This window comes from Lynx canadensis, chromosome D1 (genome assembly GCF_007474595.2).
Source record: "Lynx canadensis isolate LIC74 chromosome D1, mLynCan4.pri.v2, whole genome shotgun sequence".
In the NCBI taxonomy this organism is placed as follows: Eukaryota; Metazoa; Chordata; class Mammalia; order Carnivora; family Felidae; genus Lynx; species Lynx canadensis.
Genome location: NC_044312.2, coordinates 104,983,348 through 104,998,719, shown reverse-complemented (window position 1 = coordinate 104,998,719; position 15,372 = coordinate 104,983,348). Strand labels below are relative to the sequence as shown.

Genomic DNA, 15,372 nt, shown 5'->3' with positions numbered 1-15,372 from the left:
TTATATTATGTAGTGATTGCATCCAGGTACAATTATGTATTACTATGAACTGGAGTGATCAACCATCCTGGTTTGCCTCTGACTATTTAGGTTTTAGCACTGAAAGTTCTGCATCTCAGGAAATCCCTCAGTCCCAGACAGACTGAGATGGTCAGTCACCCTCTTAGGAACAAACTGCCAAAGGGATAATTGGAGAGAAAAGTCATAGCAATGATTTTCATTCTTCTTTAACAATAGACATTAATGGTGTCTCAAAAGGAGTTATGTGAGGTTAGTACAAACTGATTATGATTTGAGATCATAAAAATGAATAAAATAACTAATATAACATTACGTTAATTATACTTGAACAAAAATACATATATATAATAAAATTTATTTTTTTAAACTTTTTTCTTTATATATTTATTTGAGAGACAGAGACAGCATGAGTGGAGAGGGGCAGAGAGAGAGGGAAAGAGAGAATCCCAAGCAGGCTCCATGCTGCTTGCGCAGAGCCCGATGAGGGTCTCAAACTCACAAAACCAAGAGTTGGACACTTAAGTGACTGAGCCACCCAGGCGCCCCAAGAAAATAAAATAAAAATTTTAAAGACACAGTGGTTTTGGAGAGGGATCCTCACATATATTTCAGAAATGGAGAAAATAAGATAGAAGACAGAGCTTATCTTCTTTGAAGATTTTCTCATTAGTTTTTTTCCTTGGTCTGCCATTGCTCTCTTCCCTTTCCACTAGTTCAGGCACATTCCGGAGTGCTCAGTGTGAGAAATCAGTTATTCGATTATTAAATCTTCTGTGAAAATTTTCCTTGGGAATGCATGTGTGTAAGAATACACTGACACCCGAGGGCACCTGGGTGGCTCAGTCCATTGAGCGTTGGACTTTGGCTCGGGTCATGATCTCACAGTTCATGAGTTTGAGCCCCACATTGGGCTTGCTGCTGTCAGCACAGAGCCTGCTTCGGATCCTCTGTCCCCCTCTCTCTGTCTGTCCCTCCACCACCCACATTCTCTTTCTCTCTCAAAAATAAAAATAAATATTAAAAAAAAAAGAATACACTGATATACATAGCTGATGTCGTGACATCCCACAGTTCAAACCCGTATTGGGATGATGTGAATATAAACTTAAGGCTATAGGAGCCTCCCTTGTGGTCTGATGTTACAAGAATAGAGAAGACTGGGAAAACACTGTGTTGGAATCATCTGTTTCAGACAAGAACACAAATATAGTTTTATTTATTTAAGGCTAATTTTCAGGACTTTACATATAGAGATGTTTCATCTCTCTCTTTTTTTTTTTTTTTCTAAGCACAGGAAATATCTTCTCTCGGTGGTCCCTAACAAAGTAGAAATATCACAAGGCATGGAAATTGCTTTGACTGTTGACCTGCCGGAATCTGGCAGGGTTTATCATATAGAAAATGCCCAAATGTAATTGATAGATTATAAACATTCTTCCTATGTAGGGTACTAGTATCTCTGAATATGAACAGGAATTGAGAAGTAGGGTAGCTATTGCCTGAGATTTGGCATTGTAACTAATTACATTATTTTCAAACATGATCTTTTTTGAGAATGTCCATGGTACTTAGTGTCTGCATTATGTAACCTAACAACCAAGTATATATTAATGATGTGAGTAGTTTTCCAAATGTTGTGAATGTCTGTGTTTTTTATCCCTGAGAAGCAAAACTTGATTTCTGACTCTTCTGTGTCTCTCCGAACACCTATTTTATGCTAATCAGAGAGTAGGTGCTTATTAAAACCTGTTGACTTTGCTCAGGTAGTTTATACAGGCTGTTTGGTTATTTAAAACATTTTAGGATTAGAGTAGGAAGATATGGGTACAAAAGAAGGCTCTCAAAATTACTAGCTGTGACCATTAGCAAATTGCCTTTACTTATTTTTAAGTTACTTAGCCTCTTTGAATCATTTGTAAAAATATGGATAGGGATTTTTTTTTCTTGATGATGGAAGATCAAATGTAATTATTTGATAAACTGCTCTGTGAAATGGAAATTACAAATACAACCGTTGATTATCATTTAAGATGTGGGTTCTCATTATGGCATCTTCTTTGATTCTTTCTTCTCTTGCCTAAAGGCTGAAAGTAGGTAGACAGTGCAACCAAGAGCCTAGAGCAGGAGTTAGGGAAAGTTAAGACAGATACAGACATGCCCATTTATAAGCTGCGCTGTTTGTACGAAGAAAGAGCTGGGTGTTGGCCACTAAGAAGTTCCCTGGTGGGGTGTAGGCACTCTAAGAGTGTACCACAGCGTCAGCCCCGTAGAGAGATAGCTGGACTAGTTCCTTATCTCACCTCCCTACCATTACCTTTCACTCTCTTTAGGACAGTGGTGCACAAGGGACTCCACAACATACGTAGATGTGGAACGAATTGAAGGAAGTGTAGGGATGGCCTGCACAGTGGTTTATCTTTTTCATCAGGGGCAGAGTCTCTCTGTTGCAGAGGGACGAGGTGGAACCTCTACTCCGACCGCTACTGCAAAGCCTCGCCCGGGAAGGAGGCCGGTGAGCACTGCCGAGGTGCAGCCCTTGCTCTGCCTTGTTTGAATTTCAGTAAGCTGCCCCAGACAGGAAACGTGCCGACATAGTCGCCTGCCATGGCTGGATTCTCTGCGTGAGAGAGCGAGCGAGCGCGAGCGAGTGCCAGTGAGCTGTGGTCACTCCGTGCGAAGGCCAGAGAGACATGTGGAGGGTGCCTGCAGAGGGCCTCAGGAAATGAGGGTGAATACGTCTCTTGGAAGCTGTGAACGCTAATGCCTAAGAAAAGGAAACAGAAGACAGAAAAAGAATAGTTTAAGGGATGCTATCGTTTTCTATCGGTGAAGGTTCCTGGTCTTGAGGAGGTTCCGGAAAGTTCATTTCCGTTTCCTCCTCCTCTTCTTGGACTGGAATGATTTCAATGTCTTCTTCATTCTTTGGTTGGGAAGATACTTCAGTCAGCTCGACCGCTTCTTCTGTTATTTCAACTAGCTGTTCTTTTTTTTCTTCGGCAGCTAGCAGGACAACTACATCCTGGAATACAAAATTAAACAAGCGTTTCTAGACCTTTACTTTTGGTGCATTTGTCAGCAGCGTCTGTGAATGTCTATCAAAGACCTCCTGCTTTCTGTGCCGTTTATGCTTTCTCCTATATGCCTCCAGATACCAGGACTGATTTCCCACGTGCCCAGATCCTCACCAAATCACCCATCAAAGCTCATCTGCAGGATCAGCAGATATTTGCCACTTTGCCTGGAATGATCACACAGTATTTTGGGAAAGAACGCTGCAGTAATGGGCGAATTTAGATTCGAGTTTTGACTTGCCTTTTATTGCCTATAACCTTGGGAAGGTAATTTTCTCTCTAGTCCTGTTTTTCTCATCTGCCAAATGAAGGACTTGTGACAGTCTCTCGGTTGTATCGTGAATCTAACATTCTGTGGTTCTGAAGCAGTTGATGCAGCTCTGTCACGGGGATATTCGTATCTCCCAATTGTGGAGCCTCTTTGACCCATAGTTTTGGAAGTGGGATCTGATGAAAGGGTGGCGGTGGGGCGGGGTGGGGAGGGGAATGCTGGGAAATGAAGTGGACGAACCAGTGCTTTCATCAGCCTGTCTGGCTTCCGCACGTTACATGTGGGATCACGGAATCAAGATGGACGCCTGGAGCGGGGCAGAGCTGAAGGCTCGTGAGCACACGTACTGCAGGGCTGTATCCTCTGTCTAACCTTTAGACTGGCTTCAAATTTCAAGACACTTTTTCCTCATTATTGGTATTCTCTGCTTTCCAGAAATCTGCCAAGACCATTTTTCATGGAGCTCCTAGTCTCAAAGTTACGTCAGATTACATTCTCCAGAAATGAGTTTTTGTAGACGTGATTTCCTAGAGGGGCTTAGTGGACAGGATGGCTACTACTCACAGCTTTAGGTTTGGAGCACAGTTTTTTCCATTCATTCTCAACAATGCCAGCTGTCACAAGTTTCTGGAATAAGGTAAAGACCACCATCACGGCAAAAATGCTCTGAGGAACGACAGAAAAAGTGAAGGCAAGAATGTGGTAACAGCTTAAAGAATATGGTTGGTACTCAGTAAATGACTCTTGGCTACAATTAAATGATTAAAAGATTAGTTCTGTAGAAGATGGGTTCTTTAGAAGATGAATTCCATAGGTGAGTAATGACCAACTGTAAACACTACTAGTTATCTTCATAACCCCGACCCTTAGCACAGCTGCCTTCACAGACGGTTAATGCATGTTGCTGATAGGAAATAAGGTAGCAGCAATTAGTTGAAGAATCAATTCTATGTAGGAAAAATTAATCAGTGACTCCCAAATTAAGTTGTATCCAGCTTTAGGTGTTATGGTATCACAACCAAGGAAACCTGTCTATACTCGGGAGATGCATTTTTCCCCTTCAGAGTCTCCACTAAAAACTCACTGAGGCAAAAGGTGTTCATAAAACTTAGGTGCTTCTTCAATGTTCACCTTAATCGTGCTAATAAACGTTAACCGATACTAATATAAAAATGTTAAACAAACACGTAGCACCTTCTGTGTACCAGTTCTAAATGTTTTTGTATATGTTAACTTACTGCTCAAAACAGCCCTGTGAGGTAAGTACTGGTACTTTCCCCATTTTACAGTTGAAGAAACTGAGGCAGAATGTGGTTAAAATTCTTGCCCCAAAGCCAGACAGGCAGTAAGTAGCAGATGTAGCCAGTCTGGATCCAGAGTTGGCACTCGTAATAAAAATGCCAGACTTCTTTCCTGAGAAGAAATCCAGTCTCACACTTACCAAGAAAACAGATCGTATGCTGTCACAATATTTTATAGACAGAGAGTTTTTCTCAGAGGGCTTACTCTCTGGTTGACAGGTGTGGATGTCAATATATGGCTTGGGACTTTTAAGAAGATTCAGATTCTCCATTTTAAAAAAATGGGAAATTGCAATATTAAATATGTCCATGATCAAAAGAATCATTCCAGAAATAGCAGCAAAGAGGCTCAGTGAGTTCATTATCATTTTCCCTTTGACCTGAAATGGAGACATAAAGACATGTTAATGGGGTTTGATTTCATTTGGAGAATACAAGGTAGGAAGGAATTCCAGATCCCATTCCTCCCATTCATAAAGGCACTGCACCCAAATCATCCTAAGCCACACTTCTCTCAGTGGTTTTTAATGTCCTTGTCACCGTAAAATGAAAACCTTCATCTCTCATTCCTGTTCCTTCCTCAGTCTTCCTCATCTCATTTTACCCTGTCACATCCAATCAGTTTATCAAGAGAAAATTTTAGGAATACTCCTAAATTCTTCTATTTTGCATCCTTGCAGTTCCTTTCACTGCCCCTTCCACCACGCTGGTGGCATTTGGTAAATACTGGCTAAGTGAAGATAAATAGTCTTCAGCTTATATATGTCTGCATTAGAAGGTAGAGGGAAGAAAGGGAAGGAGGTTCTTGCATCACCATGAAGTGGGTGTAGGGAGGGAAAGCGCAGATAAAGCCCTCTGGGTCTCTACCATCAAGTGGAAACTAACAGTAGCAAGAACACCACCACCTACTCCCTATTGACATGGGTTGCAATCAGCCTCAGTCTACCACCTTCCAAAACATAATTAGGGCCGATGCCTCGGGGTAGCACCGGTGAAGGGTGTCGGAATGAGTTCTGCCTGCAGGGATGATAGAAGGTCAAACCAGGAAAATATAAGTGACAGGTACCATAATAGTATGGGATTATTGATGGTTATTTTAAGACCTAAATAGTTCATCCCTGGCTGTAGGACCTACAGATTGCAAGTCAGTAGGACTTGCTGTATCTGGAGAATAAAAACAACTTGATCTTCCTAAATATTTTTTTTTTTCTTCAAAAACTGAGTTTAGCAGACCACCTCTTGAGAGGAGCCATTTCAATCCACTCCATCCGTCACTGGCTTTGGAAGTGCCACAAGTCAGTAATAGCTTATTAGTAAGTATAAAAAACTTGGGGGAGGAAACTTGCTGGTAAGCTCATGACCTGGGTGTAAGTGTGTTGGGAGGGTTATAGGACAAGACCCTCTGTAGCTCCTTATATAGCCTCTTGCGTGTATGTTACTCCATTACATACTCATGACCATATGGTAGCACCATTTTATAGAGGTACGGAGGGGCAAACTGACTTGCTCAAAGTTAACGAGGATTGAGTTAATCACGGTATTGATTAGAGTTTTCCTAAACGGTGGTCTGAGAGAAAGTACACGGCTTTCAAAGAGACCCGTTAGTCTCACACATTTAACATTCGTAAGACCATAAGCGTGTGGCTGTTCTTTGGTCTGCCTTTAATTCTGTTTCCGCGGACGTAATTCAGGTAGGCCTCATTTCCAAGTTTTTCATGAATAAAATCACAACAGCTTTCTAGAGAATCTTTTGCCTTTTGGGGTTGAGAGAGAACTCAGTGCTACTGTGATTCCAAAGGTGTGTGAGGGTTTTTGTTTTCAACTGAGAAAGTAGGCATTTCTCGGATGCGTGGGGAAGAAGGACATACGATTACTTGCCAAACTTTTCCTGGGGTTTTTCTCCGCTGCTACCAGGAGTGATCCAGAAATGATATACTGTGAAAAGAGAGGTGGTGGGTGGGGAAGGTATGGGATAGATGGGAGAGGAGGCAGACAGGGAGGGAGGCAGAGAGGGAGATGGCTTTTAACACGGAGAACTGGTTGTTAAAAAGCTATCCACATTTCCAACCACTTTCACCAAACTGTCCAGCCATTTTTGCAGTATTCATTCATTTTTCAGCAGTCATAGTTCTCCTTTTTGCATGCTCAGCTATATTCAGCTGATGCCTTTTATGCAACTAACTGGGGAGCTGCGACCAGGAATATAGTAAGACCAGAGGCAGAACACAAGTTTTTGTGCCAACGAATACTAACACTGTGAATTTAAAAGCTTTATTTTTAGTTTCTCTCTTTTCTAAGTTTGTGGAATTTCTCTTTGGAGTTCACAGTGATTTCACTGATTGTGATGCCAGGGAAGAATGAATCAAGGTGGCCTGAGTGCCACGTGCACACGCCATTAAAACGTTTGCTGCTACAGGAATTGATGGTGATCATTTCCCATCTTCCTTGTTCAAGCTATGAAATGGAGGGGACGCTTGCTTTCATCCATCTCTCTTTGTTTTGAAAATCTCAGTCCTGGGCGTATCTTTCTGGTAGTAACTGTGAAAGTCTAATGGGGATATAAACATGACTCCTCTGTACCACACCCAGACACGGCTAGAAAACATGTACACGAAACAGTCATGAGGATTGCTCATGACAGATTGCTGCTCTGCTGGTCAGCCAGAGGAGATTCATTTGCGATGGGACTGATTTCACCACCTGAGATAGTAGCTAAAGAGAATTGTAGGAAGAAGGAATAGGTGGGAGGAAATGGGATGCGCCTGCTCCTTCCTGCTTCTGGAAACACCCTGCCGCGCAGTCCAAATGTTTAGTGCCCTTCTCACCCCTCTCCACATTGACTTTGGAGAGTCCTGCTTTGAGCGGTCTTCCTTCCCTGTGTAGATCCATGCAGGGCACCTCTTTCTGAATGTACGTGAAGTGTGACCACTGACTCAGGGAGATTCATACTCGGTTCCATCAACCTCTCCTTCCACTAAATTACTGTCACCTCATAACCTATTTCCCAGCCACATACTTGCCTCATCACAGAAATAATCTAGCATGCTATTGTGGAGCTTTTAAACCTTTTTGTCTGCATCACTGCCCAAAGGGCTGTTAGTTGTTACTCACCATAATACCTCCCCAGAGAGGGTACCACACAGTCATACAGATGGGTGCATAGACCTCCATGTGGATCATCAGGAGGCCACCTAGGGCCATGTGGAAGAGCCCGTTCATAATCTGGACAGCCTGGAGAGAGAATTAGGGGTCTGATGAGGAACTCAAGTCATCATCAAGTTAGAAAGCAAAGGCTGGAAGCCCTGATTCCGGACCCGGGGCTGTGTAAAACGCCTAAAGGAAGTGGGGAAGGTGCCAAGATCTTTGTCTTGTTGCGATCCGCTTTCCTCACCACCTGGGGCATTTCCAAGGCAGATATGTCTGGGATGCTGGTGACAAACTGGGATGGGAGACCCCTAAATACACAGACCGCAAAATCAAAAGGAGACATAAGATCACCGTGACAACTTCTCTGTACATCCCTGATTTGGCACGCTGTGTCTGACATAAAGGATACCTCACGTTGGATTCCATCCTGTACCTGGCCTATAGCCTCTGCTTGTCTAGGCCAGAGAGTCTCGCCGATATAGAATGGAGCACAGTTGACTTACCCCCAGTGGCTTAGATTCCTTCATGAAGAAGTTTTGTGTAGGGCCCACCACCGAAGGCATCTTTTTGGGAATTATTTTTTGAACAGGATTCATGGCAGTCGGACCTTTCATAGCATCTGCTGGGAGAGTTCCACTCATTGAATTTCTGGGTGTCGCCATTTCACCCTCAGAACTCCTAAAAATAAGTAATAAAACGGGGGAGAGAGAGAATAGGATTTTCAGCGGTCTTTTGTCTCATGCACTGGCATACTTTTCCCTTTATTCTCTCCGTGAGTGTCATTGAGGATAGACATGGACTTTTCCCAGTGGCTTTGGGTCTGAGGCAAAGCCTACTACTATGTTCTAGCATCTCAGGCAAGGACATAGGGCCCCTGGAAATCCTGCCGGTATTCTTGACAACAATGTTTGAGGCATACTTTATCATGGAAGAGAACACCATGCTCATGTGTCCACATGTCCTGTTTCTCATCCCTGAATGCTTTTCTTACGCTCTCATATTGGACAGTGTATTTTGTATTGACTTTTCCTTGTCCTTTTGCTTCTCTGCCTTTGTCCATTGTGATGGGCCAGAGGCATCATGAGAGAGAAGTGTCTGACTTTGGCTCAGGTCATGATCTCGCGGTTCATGAGTTCGAGCCCCTCTCTGCCCCTCCCCCACTCGTGCTCTGTCTCTGTCTCTCTCTCTTTAACATTAAATTTAACATAACATTAAGTTTAAAACATTTTAAAACATTAAATTTAACATAATGTCTCTTTAACATTAAAAATGTTAGAGAGAGAGGGAGAGTCAGATGAGGACCGTCCTTAGTCAGCAGAGGCCGATTCTAGTCTTCCTTTACCACCAACTCTGCAACCTTGAGTAATCACTTTAAGGAGGTTCTCAGAGGTTGTATGTAAGACTGGCCTCCTGACACGGGTTGCCTAGGTTTAAATCAAATTCTATTTGCGGTGAAACTACAGGAAAATTCTTTAAACTCTGGGCCTTATGCTTTTCAGCTGTAAGATGGGAATAATAATTCTTGTCTTATGGTATAGGGTTTCTGTAAGACTCAAATGGACTGATGAGCTGTGTGTGGCTGGTGTCTTCATTTAGGTATATCTCAAATGTCAGCCTCTCAGAAAAGCCTTCCCCAAATCCTCGGTCCACAGCGCAGTCTTTTTCACAGCACCCGTTTTATTTGTGTACGTGGCCCATATCACTGCAGGGAATTACCTTGATTATCTGCTTGCTTGTTTACGGTCAGTCTCTTCCCACTAGAATATAAATTCCTTCAAAGCAGAGACTTTATCTGTCTTGTTCAGTATCTAAATGGTACCTGGATTGAATAGTTTCTTAACATTACTGAGGAAATAAATGTATGTAAAGCACCCATGTCTGAATAATTATTGCCTGTTTTTGTCGCTATTCTTGTTTTTACTATCATTACCTCAGTAGGCATTAGTTTCTATATTTTTCCCCATTGGAAAAATGAGAACAACGTCCTTGTCACAGACATGTTGTGAGAAAGAAGTTCAGACGTGAAAATGCCTCCTACATGGGGAGAAAGGAGCAAGTGCTATTTGTTCTTAGAATTCATGCTTTATTCATTTCTGAAGTTAGATGGTGATTATTACTGAGACCCTTTCCAGCTCTCATGTTTTAAGACTGCCCAGTTTCTTCATCTTGTGCTTCGTCTTGGAATTTATGTTTGCGTCAGCTACTTACGTGAATTCTATCGGGTCTTTCCTGGGCCCTGGAACTCTCCTTAGAGATGCACCTTTGGTCTCGTCCTTGTTGGCTGTCAGTCACGTAAGGAGCCTTGGAGACAAAGACTGTCTGTCGAGCTTGCTTATCGTACTGAAGTCACACCAAGCCCGGCACTGTGGTATAGGACAGGTCCTTGGGAGTCACCCAGGCCTTACGTTTGCACCCAGTGTGTGGTTACAAAGAGATTTCGCATCCTCAGTTCATTGAAGCCTCACAGAGTAGACAAGGGATGAACTGTTGCTTTCATTTTGTAGAAAAGGTGGCAAGGGCACAGAATAGTTAGTCCCTTGTTCCCAGTTACATGACTACTGGAGATCGAAAGTGAGGGCTTGGACCTCTCCAACGAGGCATCTATGGCTGCTTTGTCCCCCGTGCAGGCCAAGGGTTCAGCCTTTCACTTATGAACCTCTCCCTACTTCAGGTGGATGTGCCATTCGGATGACTACTATAAAGCAATTGAAAACAGACTCCCTGTCAGGAGGACAGAGGAGACTTCGGCTGGGTGCTCTGCACTTGATTTCACCCCACCTGCCGATTACCAGATGTCATGTGGTCTTGGAGGTCTCGGTGCTTTGCACCACAAACCACACCCAACAAGATGACTGACAAAAAGGAGTGTACCAAGGTAGGCCTCTAAGGAGCCTCCAGATTGATTCTGGCCAGCAGGCAGAACTTTGGGAGCTGGTCAGAAGCTCAGAAACCATTGTGGCCATTTGATAAATGAGGAAACTGTGGCCCAGGGATGGGCCGTGCCTCATCACAGACCTTGCACCTGGTGACAGAGCCGACCAGAAGGCAGTCACCGAGGCTCTGAGGCCGGTGCTCTCTCTGCGGCCCCACAGCCAGACCATGTCGTGTAGTTGTTTATGGAGCATCCTCTATGTACTGGGGTTACCGCACATCTAGTTCCAGGTCGCCCAACACCTGTCTTACCCAGAAGGCATCTTGTCTTTTTTTGCAGGTGTGGAAATGCAGGTTCAGAGGGGTTGGTTCGTTTCCCCATTTGTAGGAAGGGAATGGGCTGGGAGTCACCACATTCCTCTCCAGGGGGCTCATTTTAGTGAGGACAACTTAAAGAGCAAAGGTCATCAATTATCTGGACAGAAGGAAATGATGGAACTAGTGTGGTTTGAATTTCTCCTTATTTTTCAGCTGCCTGAGGCTGTGTCACTGTTACTGGTGAGATAAACCTCTTAACGTAAGCAAGTTCTGCTGCGGCTGTATCTGTAATGGCTAATGGCAGTAATGACCACTGGGGGGAAATATTTTATTTCACTGGTAAAAATGTGCCTGGGTGGCTCAGTCGGTTAAGCGTCTGACTTCAACTCAGGTCATCATCTCACAGTTCGTGAGTTCAAGCCCCTCATCGGGTTCTCTGCCGTCAGTGTGGAGCCTGCTGCGGAACCTCTGTCTTTCCCCCCTTTGCTCTCTGCCCTTCTCCCATTTGTACTCTCTGTCTCTCCCAAAATAAATAAATAAACTTAAAAAAATGATGTCTCATTATGGCAACTGTACTCCTCTGAAGGCTTCAACACATATTACTGTAAAATAGTTTATAAACACAAACATACCCATCATTTTGTATGGAAATAAGCTTTCTAAAATATGTACATATTTCAATGCCAGGGCATTGTCGACCAGGAACTGAAAATTTTCATTGTATGGGAATACGTAAAATTAGACCACATACTCCCAAGGATATTGTAGATTCCTGCAGCTTTGCCCTGTGGTTGTTTCTTAATTGTTCACGGTGATTTAAAACGGTGCCCGGCACACAGCTCTGCTCAAAGCCCGGTTCGTACATCCGCAGGGGTGACTGAGCACATTGGCCAAAATGTGGTAACAGCAGGATTTTGTGCTCACTAAACTATATCACCCTCAGGGCTCGGTTTGTCTGACACTGCCTCACTCTATTACAGCGACTTCTGCAAATCTCTTCTGGTTTTTCAAAGGCACCACTGTTTCTGGGTGCATCCACTGCAGGACAGTCTCACAGCCTGTATGGGTTTGGGTTTGAATAATGACTGTTTAGGTCCAGTAATTACATCACTTAATGAGAAGTTCAAAGCTGCCTAGCTTTCGTTACCTCCACTTCCTCCCCTGCCACTCAAAATAGTTCTGTGTTTCTGCCCTTTCTGGTCCTGTGCGCTGAGCTCTGAGGAGGAATGTTCTTGCTTCCATTCCCTCTGCCTGGGCTCCTCACCCCCTCTCCAGCCCCCCTCCTTCCTCCAGGATGGCAGCCCCTCAGGGCAAGCGGGTCTTGTGTCTTCAGTCCGTGTGCACTCGCGTGCCACAGAAAGTGCTAGTCCCAGCTCTGGGGCCTGCCACGTCTGTGACCTCGCTACTCAAAGTACTGTCTGAGAACGTGGGAGAATTTGCAATTTATAATATAGTAAACTCTCAGAGGATAACTGTGTCTTTTGTAGGACTGAGATGTACCGCAGCGTCCCCATTCCCAAAGCCCCTTCCTTTCATCCAGCAGCCACTGCCCAGGCCCCCCTCTGTCATCCCCGGGTCTTCAGAGCCCTTCCACTCTGTCCCTCCACTTCTTCCCCACCCATCCCCTCTGGGGGCCTCGAAGCAGGTGGGCAGAGCCGCTGGGCTGAGGCCGCTTTGTGCAAGGACTGCCCTGCAGAGTCAGCGGCCTTTCCTCAGGCGTGAGCACTCAGATGGCTTTATTTCTGTCCCCCTGGCACCCAGGTTCCAAGAGCTGGAGCCGCGGTTCTCTCCAGCCCCTTCACCTCCACGCCCAGTCAGGGCCCAGGTCCTGCTGCTTCTTCCTCTGTAAGGTGTCTTCTCTTGCATGCGGACCATTTTCTACCTCCAGTGTCACCCCCTGAGTTTCTCATTTCCTCCGCTGGTTGAGCACAAAAATTGTACTCTTCTGCCTTCAGTCTTGCTCTCGTCTAATCCATCCTCCACAGGGGCGGCTAGAGCAGGCCCGAATCACTGCTTTAAGTCCTGCTCGACCTGAGCTTCAGCTCTTTGTCTAGTCTGTCTTGGCCTCCTGGGAAAACCTGCGCCTGGCCCCCCCACCCAATGGCCTTCACGGAGCATCTCGGCGTCCCATTTGGAAGCCACACCGCACTGCTCCCTGCTGGACCGCCGGTCTGGAGGTATCTTCCTCTCTCTTCCCTCTCCGCTTTGAAATGCTCCCCTCCTGCCCCCTTCGCGGTCTCCCCATTAGACATTCACATCCTTGGGACTGTTCCCGGCACGAACTCCTTCAAAGGCCCCAGCTCTCTGTATCCCTTACTTGTCCTCAGTTGTTTTCTCCTCTAACTGGGGGTATGTTCCCCACGGGCTGTCCTGCTAGGGTTACGTGGAGAACCTGCTTTCCGTGTACTACGAGCTCGATAGATGTTAAACCGAACGACTTCCTCAGCGAAGATTCCCACGTGAGCATGCAGGATGTTGGACCAAAAGGTGGTCATTTCACCTCACCTGATGATCAGTGACATCAGGCCATTTTGTGGAAAACAGGGAAAGGCGGTCACATTATATACTGGTTCAGGAAACAATTATGACATGGCTAAAGCTCATCTTTGTTGCCTTTCATTAGATCTTCCTCATCTGCAGTGCCCACTCTCACTGCAGTCTTCTGTGATGGATTTGAGGCAGGATCTGACGCTCCGTTTCATGTCCCCCCCCCCCCACCGTCCTCCAGTCCCCTCCAGAACATGTTAGCCTGCGAGGTTTAACAACATTTGGGGTATTCACATTTAGCAGCATATCTTTGGAGATCAAATCATTCAAAGCAAGAGAAATGGAAATATTTTCATTATAACCACGGCTGATTATTTTCTTCTTCAGTGCCAGGTGGTTCTAAGAGCCTTAGGATTTTAGCTCATTTAATCTTATGTAAAGCAGCGAGTGTTAACCGTCACCCCGATCTTGTGGGTGAGTAAAACCAGGGATGTAGAGGTTTGGTGACTTGCCTGTATCTATCAGAGGCCCCAGGCCTGCCCTGTGTCACTCACCTCCTGTGTATGTGGGACACCAGCAGTGGAAGTGAACCACTGTAGATACCTTATAGGCGGTGGAGCTCCGGTTGGAGCCCAGCAGATTGGTAACCACGCTCTCGTCTACATGCTACAGTCTGCTGCTTTTGTTCGGGACACCCAGTTCACTGGCCAGCGTCTTTCTTGAGGGAGGGAGTGGTTCAGAAAGCGGGTGGGCAGCAAAGCCTGGTACCCCTCCTCAACTTGTGACACTGTCAGAAAACCCAACCGGGGAACGAGAAACTCGAGTCTCCAAAACCATCCTATGCTTTACGCGTCACTCCCTTTTAGTCTTTTTTTTTTTTTTTTTTAAGTTTTTATTTATTTTGAGACAAAGAGAGTGTGCAGGAGGGGCAGAGAGAGAGAGAATCCCGAGCAGGCTCCGCACCGCCAGCGCAGAGTCCAACGCGGGGCTGGAGCCCACAAACCGTGAGCTCATGACCGAAGCCGAAATCAAGAGTTAGACGTTTAACCGACGGAGCCCCCCGGACGCCCCCTTTTTAGTCGCTTAAACAAAGCAAACTGGTTGCTTACCTGAGTGTCTGAGGCCTTAGGTCGCAAGGCTGACTCGGATGCTGGCTGCCGAGTTCACTTCCACTGCTGGTGTCCCACGTACACAGGAGGTGAGTGACATAGGGCAGGCCTGGGGCCTCTGATAGATACCAGGTGACAGGAAATCAGTGGCTTCTGCTACCTTGGCCTTTGCCCCAATCACTTTGGTTTAATGCACACATGCCAGAGCCAAAGGATATACAAAAAAGTTTCTGCCTTACCACGAGGTTTCACTTCTCGAAAAGGATCCCAGGGGACTGCCTGGCGTACTTTACGCTCCCCTAATTAGAAGAACTTTGCAGCCCCCACCCTGTAAGCAGGTGTGGACGGTGGGTCCCCAAGGGCAAGAAGGGCTCTAGAAACTCTCTACAGATGGGCTGCTAGGACTTTTACCTTTTTACTTCACTTTTAGGAGTGAGTGGGTGGGAAGAAGTCATCCAAGCAGAGAGATTCAGGAATCAGTAAGCCCGGTTGCTCGGGAGTATTGCAGGTATCCCTCTGCAACTGTTGTCCACGTTTGCCCGCACTTAGGGTCCTCGTGGGACCACGTATGTCTCGTGTGGGATTTACTAGAAATGGCCTAAAAAATATACTTTGGTATTGTAGAGCACAGACCCAGAAGCTTGAGGCAAGAGTTGCGTGTTTGGGGATACAAACTCAAGTAGCACTTTTACCTACAGACTCACTTTTCCCACCATCTTTCTGGTTCTCTTGCGTCGCCTCTCTCTTCAGTCTGGCCTGGAGCTGTGCTAGGGGTA

At 45.4% G+C, this 15,372-nt stretch overlaps 1 protein-coding gene across 1 annotated transcript; it reads right to left on the bottom strand.

The window, feature by feature from the left end:
• Window positions 1–1,207: 1,207 nt before the first annotated feature.
• On the bottom strand, window positions 1,208–14,720 carry MS4A1 (membrane spanning 4-domains A1). Its single transcript, XM_030332270.1, has 7 exons — window positions 14,597–14,720; window positions 8,315–8,489; window positions 7,776–7,895; window positions 6,543–6,599; window positions 4,805–5,044; window positions 3,928–4,029; window positions 1,208–3,040 (listed from the first exon to the last, which is right to left on the bottom strand). The coding sequence occupies exons 2-7, from the start codon at window positions 8,471–8,473 to the stop codon at window positions 2,822–2,824; spliced, it is 897 nt and encodes a 298-aa protein (XP_030188130.1). The 5' UTR covers window positions 8,474–8,489; window positions 14,597–14,720; the 3' UTR covers window positions 1,208–2,821.
• Window positions 14,721–15,372: the final 652 nt, after the last annotated feature.

What these genes read in the sequence shown, in the direction of transcription:
- MS4A1 (XM_030332270.1), bottom strand. Translation starts at nt 8,473, where the DNA reads ATGGCGACACCCAGAAATTCAATGAGTGGAACTCTCCCAGCAGATGCT. An exon ending in CTCTCTGGGGAGGTATTATG is followed by an intron (nt 6,600 to 7,775) that starts GTGAGTAACAAC and finishes CTCTTTTCACAG; the next exon opens with TATATCATTTCTGGATCACT. An exon ending in GCATACGATCTGTTTTCTTG is followed by an intron (nt 4,030 to 4,804) that starts GTAAGTGTGAGA and finishes GTCGTTCCTCAG; the next exon opens with AGCATTTTTGCCGTGATGGT.